At 37.5% G+C, this 12270-nt stretch overlaps 1 protein-coding gene across 2 annotated transcripts in view; it reads right to left on the bottom strand.

The window, feature by feature from the left end:
- Positions 1–1778: 1778 nt before the first annotated feature.
- Positions 1779–12270, bottom strand: part of TMEM117 (transmembrane protein 117) — a 483475-nt gene continuing 472983 nt past the window's right edge. For both annotated transcript variants that reach the window (XM_042992135.1, XM_042992136.1), the window contains exon 8: positions 1779–3497. In XM_042992135.1, coding sequence (XP_042848069.1) covers positions 2851–3497 — 647 coding nt within the window. In that variant the 3' untranslated portion in view covers positions 1779–2850. The remainder of the gene's footprint in view (positions 3498–12270) is intronic.

Genomic DNA, 12270 nt, shown 5'->3' with positions numbered 1-12270 from the left:
GCTCTTCGGGCAAATGGAAAAGAAATAATTCTTAAGATTTCTAATAGGATTCACTGGTAATCTCAGCTGTGCTATAATATAAGTGAACATGGTAAGTGGCCACCATGGGGAGAGTATGAGATAACTAAGTATGGTTATATAATACAAATGAGCATGTGGTGATGAGATTTATGTCTAGGCATATATTATCAGGCATAAATTCATAGTGTTTATTTAATTTTCCATTTAAACTACTAATGAAGTACTCTATAATGTAGGATACTAAAATTGTGCCAAATTAGTGCAAATTCTGCACTGCATGAAAGAAAATACTGTAATTACTGAACAGTAGAAATATAATTGTTTATAGTCCTTAAGCATCACTGCAATTAAGGCATCACATTTGTTATGCTTTCTTTAGAATCTGCAGTTAGTGGTTTTTTAATCCTTTTTTTTTAACCCTTTATTTTCTGGGTTTACTACTTTTTTTTTTTTTTTCTGTAATGCCCTTGATAGTCCAAAAGGTCTGGTATTCAAAAAGCACTAGTACATGTGCTTTTGACTTTCATTAGATTTTATTTGATTTGCTAATCTTTACTTGGTATAAATGCAAATATGGTGTACTAAAAGAGGTAGCAGAATAAGGAAGGAGACCCATGGGTAGATAAATAGGTCAAGATTGATATACACAACTATTGGAAGCCTTCAAAGGTTTGGATCCTATTAAAATGCCATTGCTGAAAAAAAAAATGCCATTACTGGTAATTACTCTATTTGTTACTAAAACTTAGGGAAACTTTAAAGATACATTTTCATGTCAGCTGATAGCCACCTTCTCTAGTCAGTCCCTACACTAGGATACACGTAAGCATAGTGCTGTTATTTTTTCTATCTTCTGCGAATTAGATTACCTCATTGAACCACTTTTTCCTTAATACCTACCTTAAAATTATCAAATAATATTTTCATAAGGACTATATACTGCTAATAAACACCCACTTTCTATAAATCAACTTCCTTCTTCAGTCTATAAGACACTAACTTTCAGGATAATATATATATTTTATATATATATATATATATATATATATATATTACATATATATATAATATATATATATTTATAGAACAGTGAGTGTATATAAATATATGAGTCTATGTGTGTGTGTGTGTGTTCTCCTAGAGTCAAAAGTTCAATGTTTTATGCTATGTAAATTTGGTAATGGCCAATGTTACCACACTGGCCAAGCAAGAACATGGTAAGTTTCTTTAAACAGTATGGTCAGTGGGTTACTATAGTGAGCTTGATCTCTGCATTTTTAGTTTCAGAGATACTTATAATTCTAAGTTGCACCATACATAGCTATTAAAGGTAAATGAAACAGCAGGGGCATGGTTCTAATTGCTTAGTAAACAATTGTAGGAAAGTGTTTATTAAAGCTGGCTCTCAAGTGACAGATAAATACATAGTTCTATCACACATGCTAAATTCAGCATGCTGCAAGCTTAAAAGCAGATCAAAACAAGAGATATTTTAAAAATCATAAAGACAAAATACAGTTATGTCAGCATGTGACAGGAGAATAATTTTGCCTTAAAAGTGATCTCCCCAACCCCCTGAAGAACATGCAACCACAATTTATGGAACAAAATTAAAAGCAAGTTGGGTATGTTCCATTTTTTAACTCATCTGGCATCAAGTTAAAATTAAATGGGCTGTTGTTAAATTAATATACAAATGAATCCATTATAAACAAAAAACTACATCACAGATTCACTGATGTATAATTCATATTTATTAATGTATGATGTTTAATTCTTAAAAAAAAACAAAAAACACACAAAACAAGCTACTAAACAGATTCTTTCATGCACTTCTTTTTCTACCTCACAAGGTTCTGCTGCATAATTTTTAGAGGAGTTCCCTTATTCAGGGTTGGCATATGTTGTTCAATTTTCATTGTCCAGAGCCATATTTACAGAAAGATGTACAAATATTGTAGATAGTAGGCTGTACAACCTTCACATGATTAAAACTTCAGTTCCTTGGTTTTCTAGAGCTTTGTGTAAATGCCAATAAGTTTGAGAGTTCATCCAACTGTGCCTCTTAACCTTTGTTCCCATAGGTGAAGGGCAGGATTTTTAATCAAGTAGCAATTTATCTTTAATTAGGAAAACATAATTAGGTATTATCATCTAATTGCAATTACTGGTTGGAGAAAGTCACATTTCACAAGTAGTGACCCATGCTGGATTATCGTTCTCCTATTACTGAATTTTGAATCTGTATTTGTATTTGGCAGATAGCCAATACAAATTCAAAGGCAATCACCATGCCTCTCTGCAATCCTGCTGTCAGAGTCATCAACTCCACTGCTGAATAGGTAAAAGAGATACTTCCTAAGCCACATATTGGCTAGATCTGTTTCCTGCTAAGACATCAAGTGTAGATCAAAAATAATTGTATACAAAAAAAAAAAAAAAAACACCCCATGTGAAGTAGGTTAGAGAACTGTTCCACACTTCATTTCTGGTACAGTTAAAAACAGTTTAATGTCTCAAGGCACCACTATGGTTGAACATCAGATACACGGGTAATCAGCTAATCTTCTACTATGCTGTAAAGTCAGTAAATAGCTTGTGCAATTGTGAAAAGCAATCTCTAAAGGACTGTTAGATATACAGTAGGCACGTAGATTATAATACAAATAGAAAACAATGAGTCCTAGAAAAAGCATGTTGAGCACCGTTGTGGCATTGTTTGTGTTTCTTTACCTAACACTACGTAAACTTTACATTTACAAAAGGAAAGACTAACTTTTTAAAGTTACACTCAAGGTTGCTTTTTGTGCTGTCTCCAAGTAAGTGAATCTAGTTCGTAGGTGTACTTTTAGAAGTTGTTGGATCTGGATCGGCTTCTGTCCCACTGGTAGATTCATTCAAGTGTGAGCTTAAGTTTTCTGACGTTAGGTGGGAAGACTTGTAGACAATCTCGTTGAAATCAGACCTGATGCAAACCAAAGGAGGGTCATTCAGTGGGTCTTCCACTGAGGCCTGTGTGTTCTCTCGAGTGATCCCCATGTCCTTGCTATGTTCTGACGGTGATTTTCTTTTCATGCGAGTATAAGTTTTGTCTTGATTCTCCATGCCTTGCTCATTTTTCAAAAACCGTCCAAAGAACCAAATGAAGAATCCAAACCACACAAAAGCTATTAAACTCGGAACAAAAGCCAGACACTTGACATCAAGGCTAGCCCCTATGAACCTGCTGTGTAAGAACATATCTCCCTCAACATATGTTTTATTAGTCCGAGGGTTAGTGTGATTGGACCTCCATTCCCAGGAAAGTTTGGTTCTGTTCAAATCCTTTAAACTTTCAGAGTCTTTCACTGTGTATATCTTCTGCCCTGGGCCTATATACTGTCCGTACTCATGAGGCTTATAAAATATCTGGTTCTTCCACATATTAAGATCCAAAATCAGGACAAGAAAGATAATTCCATAGTTAAACCATTTACCTGCATTAAAAAAAGAAATACCGCATATTAGTCAAAGACCTATAAAACTGCAATAGGTTTTTTTCCCCAATAAAATGGAGATAATGGTATAATAGTATAAATTGTTCATGTCTTAGACCTGTTAGCATTTTTTTGAGAGTGCTATGCTGCCATTAAGTGAATTGGCAAAGGATATTTCCTAAATGTATTCTAGACCACATGAGAATGTAACTGTAGGTCCCAGAGTCAATAATTTATGCTATTTATACTAACCAGATTAAGCTGCCTTGTTTTGTAGGTACCACAGCCATACTCAAATTTGGTTCCATGTAGGTTATTCTCTAGAATATCTCAATTAATATTTAAAAAACAAAGTTCTAATTAAATTCTTAGAAAAGTCTAACATCTGATTGAACATCTCTTACAGTTTTATAATTGTGTCTAGACAAGAAATCATTTTGCAATGCAAACACAGCAGTATATCAATTGAATTCACATTGCTGTTTGTAGGTGACCTGTCGATTAAACCGTTAGTTGATGTGACTCAGATCAATAATTCTTGAGCATTCAAGACTTTAAAAATAATTGCATCAAATCTCATTGAACAGAATCCATTTATCAGACATATAAATACAACCAAAGCCAATAAACTGCTTTAGAAGAGATGATTTGGAGAGATTGTAACCGCTATAATTTCTTTGTAGTATTTAAAATTCTCATGCAAATAAGACATTGTTTAGAGGCATATTATCTATGATATCCCTACATCTGCAAATGAAAAAGAACATAGGGAAATTTTCAAGGGATACTAGATTCCATTATAATTTTATTATAATCACAATTTATTGCAAGCTTTACAATATCAAGTATATCATGATATAGTAATACCTTATAGGTTTGCTGTAGCAAAATAGGTGATACATTTTGCTATCACCTATAGCAAACAGGTGCTATATTGCTATATATAGCAATATATATATTGCTTTAGTTCCAAAAGCTCCAAAAGCTTTAGTTATAAATGTTATATATAGTATGTCAAATGTTTTTATTTTGTATCTGAAGATAACAGTATTGAACATGATTAAGTTACTGCTTCACAAGATTATAGAGCTCTTGGGACAAAAGAGAGACAGAATCTTGGGCAAACTTATTAAACCATTCTAATGAATTTTTGCAGTATGTATTCTAACAGAACATAGAGCTATATAAAAATATAACTTTGTGAGGAGTTTGGGAAAGTGTTTTATCATCATCTTTATACATTTTCAAGTTCCTACTCTATGCGAAATTGAAAGGTTTTAATCCTGGCTCTAAAACTTACTAGCTATGTGATCTTGGGCTAGTTGTTTAAATTCTCTAAACCTCAGTATCTTTGCATGCAGAAAATAACAGTACTTATTAAAGCTGTTAGTATTTCATAAGATAATTAGATGCTAAACGCAGTGCCTGGTACATAATAGAAACTAAGTAATTGTTACTGTTATGAACATGAAAGCCTTGCCTAAGACATGATAATGTCTGCATTTGCATAGGAAGGTACAACTTCTTCTCTATCAAGAGAATTTATCTAAACTATCTGAAGGGAAATTATAACTCTGCCAGTCCTGAAATTGTTCAACTATACAATTGTTAAAGTCTTTGTAGTGGAAACTCTTGCCCAAATGATTTATTTTGCATACCCACACTAGAGAGTAAGTTGAAACATTGGGAATGTTGTTTGCACATATGATAAACTATTTATAACATCTGGCACTGCTAAGCTCTAACCACTCCTGCTCTCCTGGAGTCATAGCCAAAACTAAAAGAGATTCTCACTAAGAATCAACCATAAAATGAGTAAAGAAAGCTCAAGCTAGTGAAATTCAATCAAATACAAAGGTAAGCAGCATTATCAAACATTTATTGTGCTCATAATAGACTCTGTTTTAGGATACCTTAGTAGATGCTGAGGACATACATTTTTGCCTTACAGGGGGGAACTCATTATCTTGTTAGGGTAATAGAACAGTGGCATCAACAGATAAATAGTAGGAAGAGGCCACATTTGTGAGGCACCAACTGAGTGTTACAAATGGTAAACACTGAAGATGTTGGGAAAATGTAATGAAGACTGAGGGCTAATTTCTGCAGAAAGGATTTTTGTAGGAAGTAGTAGTTCATGTGGTCCTGAAAGGGAAAGAAGGACAGAGAATAGCCTGGAAAATGTTGCATTTCTTTAGTTTATGTTTTTATTATGCTGCAAATAGAATAGCATACAGGAAAAGATCAGGTGATACTAAAGAGGAGAGAGAAAGAAAGTAATGGAGAATACTGTAGGAAGAGAAAACAGGAGAGGAATGAGAGGCAAGTGAATTAAAAAGTTCTGAGGTTCTTGGGGCTCCTGGGTGGCTCAGTCAGTTAAAGGTCCAGCTTCGGCTCAGATCATGATCTCATGGTTCATGGGTTTGAGCCCCTCGTCGGGCTCTATGCTGACAGTTCAGAGCCTGGAGCCTGCTTTGGATTCTGTGTCTCCCTCTTTGCCCCTCCCTCCCTCTCCCTCTCTCTCAAAAATAACACTTAATAACATTAAAAAAAAAGTTCTGAGGTTCTCATCACTATCAATGAGGCAATAGTTTGTAGCTTCCATGAAAGCAAGTTGAGAGAGGGGCTTTGGGTGCTTCTCTGTTGCAGCGGATTCATACCTACTCTCTTGCTGTAAACTACATATGCTGATGGTGAGGAAGAATTTTTATGACTGACCATCACCTTGACTCACAAAGGTCCCTTGGAGAAACTTGGTACTCTCTCTCTAAGTCATTGTTATTGATGCAAGAATAAGGCAGTCCCTCATAAAGTGGGCCCTGTATCTAGGGTATCAGAAACCAGTGATAAGTACTGTCACAAAATCAGGGAGAAGAAAGGATGCTCACTGAGCTTGGGGAATGGTGCTTTTCTGGTGGGAAAAGATGCTCAGAGAATGTCAATAAAGAAGGGAAAAGATAACATCGGAGCATAAAAATTGTACACTGACCAAACTAGTAAGAAACCCTCAGGATAGGAGGAGCTCTCCCCCACACTTCCTACACTATTGTTCCACCACCTAAGTTGAATGGTGCACTGGGTCACTTTGACAACCAAACTTTAAAGAATCACTTTATTTTATTTATCATGTGATCTGGAGCCTGAAAATTTAGATGGGACAGAGGAGGAACAAATTAGAAATGTGTTTTCTGACATCAGCTAATGGGTATCATCACCCCGCTCTAACACATCTTTCCTGATCCTTGAGACAGAAAACCACAGTCAAAAACTGCAGGCTGGAAATCAGCAGATGAAGATCTCATTCTAATATGAAAATAATACAACCTTGGGTTACCTGTTTAACCTCTCCAGGCCTCAGTAATTTTATTTTCAAATTGAGGAAACTGAACCAGATGACTTCCAGTTTTATGATTCTGTCCTTCACCCACCACCCCGAATCCTTCTAGTTAGTAGCTATTCAATTTTTAATTCTGTGAAATGGAGAATGATACCAACATAACGATCTCGAGGGATTATTCTGAGGATAAAGTAAGTTTATATCTGAAAGTCCTCTGAAATCTGTTAAATTTGCCAGAAATGCAGGGGAGTATTTTTTCTACAGTTTCCTTCCTTTATATCTTCAATCCAGTTAATATAGGATCTTGGTGATATAGGGACAGAAGAGCATGTAAGGGTTTGTAACAAAGATATATCCTAAAGGTGATCAAATGTTTCAGTTTGGATAAAACAGCATGAATCACTGAGCTATAACTGGCCCCATTATCTAAGAGGACTAAGTGTATAGTTACATGTAAACATGCTTTGTGAATCAGCATATTTCATATGTTGAAAATTCTTAGCAACTGGTAATTTGTCTACAACTTGCAGGAGAATGGTCCAGAGATAGGTCAACTATATACAAAAATTTTGAGGCTAAAGAACAGGAACCTGTCTCCAAGTCTCCCGCACAGCAGAGTGGCCGTGTTGGGGTGGGGAAGTGCAGAAGGGAGAGAACAGAGTGAGGCAGGCTTCCTACTGACATCATGTTTCCTTTCTTTTCTTTTGTGGATGTAGTACTGTCTCTACCTCTCCTGCCCCCAAGCATTCTCCGCCCCCCCCCCCCCCCCCCCCCCCCGGCCGCCACTGTCAAAGCCAGTCAGCTGAAACTTGGAGCTGGTAAAAATGCACAAGCAGTGGCTTTTCCTACTTTGTTTGTTTCCCGTCCACATAACATAACCGCTGGTCCACTTACACATTTACGCAGTGGAAGGATATTCATTTTTTGCTAATTTTCCCACATAGTGTTTTGTTACTTTTGTAATGCGTTTTCTCCTCTTTAAAAAATTACTTTTGCCCTGTGATATGTGGCGAACCAGTAAGCAAAACAGCTTACTTGTCACACAAGACAGCTCAACCCCACTGTTCTTGTCTATAAAGTGAGGGAGCTGAGCTATATGACCCTACAGGTTTCTCCCCAGCCCTAAACATCTCTTTGATAAGTCTGTGAAATAAACATCACTTAAACCTTAACATTTTATGATGGGCCAGGAAATCTCACCATTAGAGCAAAAAAGATGGAATCCACAAATTTTCATGCAGAGAAAGCTTTCCTTAAAAAAAAAAAATGTATATTCTGAGAAACACTGTTTACCATAAAAAATAAATCTGAGTCCCTGAAATGACCCACATGGAAAGGGGATCAGACACAAAAAGGAAAATAAGTGATCTCTTGCCATTTCCCAAGTGTGTTGTTGTGAATGTACAGTCAACCATAACAAGAGCCTTGGTATTTCAGCATTAATCATAGGAGAGATTTTGCATTTCCCCCTGTTGTTTCAACTACATAACATAATGTAAATCACCAAGGAGGGAGGGTAAGAATCCATACATTATTTCTATTAATCTCCTTGCTGAAATCTCTCACTGTTTCCTTTAATGAGAAATCACTGCATGGTGTTGGTGGGATTACCTCTTTCTTGCATTTTGTGCCTTTAATGAATCCTACTGATTGCCAAAAATGATATTATAATGGTAATTTTATCTTTTCACATTGTGGGAGATTACAGAATTCTGGGCTAGTTGGTTTTAAAAGGATTCTTCACTAAATATCACTATCACTTAGCATAGGAAATGACAATTTGGGGGAAAATGTTTTTTCAACTAAGGAAAAAATAGTGTAAAGTGCTGATATTTCCACCATATAATATGTACTAAATTAGATGACCATTAGACTCTTGAGATTAGGGGTTTATATAATAAACCTTGCATTAGTCAAATATGCAATTATATTAATTTTTTCTTAACTCCGTAAAGTTGCCAGTTAGCATTGAGACTGAGCTGTGCCATAGGCACCTTCATTCCAAATGGGTGCTACCACTGGGCTAGACTCTGGCATCCAGTGCAGATATATGAAATAGTCATGCTCCACAAAGCCTTCAAAATCCTTTATGGGATAACAAGCAACCAAGGCCTTGAAAAAGATAAATTTTGGATAATTAAAGAAATAGCAGCTTGCTGTAACAGGCTTCTTGGCCAGATCAATGTCCTCCCATTGCAGACATGAGCAGTGATAACAGGTCTCACTGACTTAGCATCTCTTTAAGTAACCCTTAAAGAGGGCACCTGTGCCCTCACACCCTAGGTAATTTAGGGATATCTGGGAACCACATTAAGTGCTTGGGCCATGAGGAGAACATTTAGTAAATTGAAGATATTTACTAATTTATCAATTAATAAGAGTTAATTTGAGTTAGCAAAGTAAGGTCTTAAGACTTAAAAGCAAATGAATATAGTTTCTCTAAGTGCCTCTCTTGTCTTTGTCACCTCCTAAGTGGGAGACTATTCCTTTGAGGACATAATCCAGTGATAGGGGTAGAAATTCGCTATGATAAAAGCAGAAGTAAAAGGCCATGGGGTTATACTAAATTAAGTGACTATTAGACTCTTGAGATTAGGAATTATGTCATGTTCATTTCTGTATTGCCTAGATCCCGGCTTAGTTTTAGACACATATTAATTCAGAAAATGTCTGTTAACCAATAGGTAAACTGTGAGATAATTTGTACAGAAAAATACAAGAAGTAAAGTTACAGTCTTTCAAATCAAATACATGTGTCACAGTGATCTGGTAAATTCTGGAATACTGCTAAAATCAGATATAATCTGGAAAATTGGGAAAAGAAAATATTCATATCTCAAAGAGTATATATAATTCATTATATATTTCAAGCCTCTCTTCTGGCTGTAAAGACAATTCCTGAAGAGCATGTAAGTTTTATCACAGATGTCCTCATATATGCATAAATGAAGGCAGGACATCTCAATTTGGAGACAGCAGGCTAGCTCAGGGGCAGCAAGGGCTGACAGGCCATGGGCAAAAAAGCAACCCTGGCCTTGAAGAAGATGAGTTTTGGACAAATAAAAGGAATTGCTGCTTTATGTAGAAGTAAACATAGTTAACTCTTAGAGCTGTCTAAATGTGTTGAAAATAGAAACTGCTTCAGGAAAGGTTTAGAAAACTTCACAACTGAGATAATAGCAAGAGATCCTTGTGTACTTTGGATAAATTCATGATCTTTAGAGACTGTCATGGTGAACAGGATGCATCACATTTCCCTATAACAAGCCCCTTGTTAATTTTGTGAGACAGAATATTCTGGATGAACCACTGGCCTGCCCTCCCCAGCACTTCCCATGATCTGACTGACACAGGAGAGCTCTTTAAAAAACAATCTCTGGGAACTCATTTGCCAGAAATCATGTGCCTATGGAAATAGAAACAGAGGGGTTTTATTCATTATCTTCCACACTGTCGCCATTGTAAAGCACCTGTGCCCTCACACCGCTCAGGAAACTGAAATAGAACACAGACGCTATGGAGGTTTGTTTACTTCTACATTTTCCATTTTTGCCGAAAGGGTTCCCGTGGGCATCATCGTGCCAACAGTGTGAATTCTCTCCTCACAGATGCACAGGCCTTCCTTCTGGCCTTTCCCCCGACCCCCTCCTAATTCACTCAGATGATGGCCACCAACGGGACACTTCCTTTGTCTGGCTGGGATGACAGATGGCAGAGCTTCCACCGGGATTGGCATTGATAGGACTCAGAGGAGCTTCCGAGAGCGAATTGAGAGGCCATTCCTCTCTCGCCTCCGGAGACTTAGCACCTCATATTTTGAATCCATCTTTGCACTCACCTTATAGGTAAAAGGGAAGAGGCCAGAGGAGACAGTGGCATGGTTGCAGTTAGCATTTATGTTTAAGAGAGCAACAATGGGCTTGGGCTAAAAGCATCGATGTGACCTAATCACTAACCACGTATCCCCTTTGTTCTGGAAGTCCAAATTCCCAGAAAAAATATTTGAACACACCCTTGGATAGAGAGGATTTATGTTTATAAGCTGCAGCCCAGCTTGTGAAATGAAAGCTCCTACACACTGCAGCAAACCATCTGTCAAGGGGGCTCCAGATGAGCTAAACAGATGCAACAATTCAAGTCATTTCTGAAATGCATGAAGACAACTAGCATGGAGTCAGGATTAGATAATACCCAAATCCTAAATGCTTTTAAAATGCCAACGGGAACTCATCAGTGTCAGATAACCCTCTCCATACAGAGCTCGTCATTGGGAGACATTTTTTTTCCCATTCTTAGCATTCTCCTTCTTGACTCAGAACAGTGGATAACAGTAGAGCATTCAGAATAGTGGATAAATAATAAAAGAGCCCTCTCTCAGGCTACCTAATGTTTTTGAATTAAACAAGAAACATGAATTCTGGATGGATGAAAGGAAAAGCTTCAGGTAAAAGGAGTGAGAGTTTACTGAGTGCTTACCAAATGGCAAACGGTGTCTAAAATGCCTTGTGCATATTAATTTAAATCTCACAACAACCGTATGGGATATGTACCTCACTGTCCCCATTGAACAGATGAGAAAACTGAGCCTCTAAGAGGTAAGGAACTTGACAAGGGAGATGCCATCAGTCAATGGCAGAGCTGGAGTCTAGGCAGCAAACCTTTACATTCCATTTTCTCAGCATGCCTTGAACATTATTTCTAGATCAAGAAATGACAGTTGAGGCCATGGTGGCACCATCTCTGAACCCCAGAAAAGAGTCACACAGACTCTTCTAGTGCACAACAAACACAGGCAGAGAAAGCAACAGATGGAGCTGTCTGGGGGTCCATAGGATCCCTTCCTATCCCTGACTTTAGCTTCCTCTGTGGTCACCCAGGTGTTTCCCGACATAGCCTATTTTGGGACCTCTTTTCTTGACCCCAGGTCTGAACTTTCCAGCTCCTGGCAGGACTGTATCCTGTGCCCTTCTTATTAGCACCCCACTCTATGGAATTTTCATTGTCCTTTGGCTTTTGATCTTAAGAGTTGCATGTGAAAATAAATTAAAGCTGAGATGAGAGGAACTGTGACTGTAGCAAGTGTTTCTCAGCAGCAGCGTTTCTCAAAGAGGGGTCCTCTGGCAGCCTGCATCGGCATTATTGGAGGTGCTTGAAGTTCCAGGCTCCAACTCCTACCTCAGGCATCGGGCTCTGCGTGTGCAGCTGAGGGATCTTTTTAACAAGCTCTCCACGTGATTCTCACACACACTGAAATTTGAGAACCACTGATGGATATAGAGAGTTTTATGCTTAATAACCCAGAGATACTACTCTATTTGCTTATCAAGAAAGGCACTGAGTTTCCCTACCAAAAGAAGCAGAACCTGGAGGAGCTGATCAAGTTAGTGTTTGCAGTTGACTTGGGCATTTGCAGGCTACTGACTATTGAGCATATTA

The sequence above is a fragment of the Panthera tigris genome, chromosome B4 (assembly GCF_018350195.1).
Source record: "Panthera tigris isolate Pti1 chromosome B4, P.tigris_Pti1_mat1.1, whole genome shotgun sequence".
Taxonomy (NCBI): domain Eukaryota; kingdom Metazoa; phylum Chordata; class Mammalia; order Carnivora; family Felidae; genus Panthera; species Panthera tigris.
This window is presented reverse-complemented; position numbering and strand designations above follow the sequence as displayed.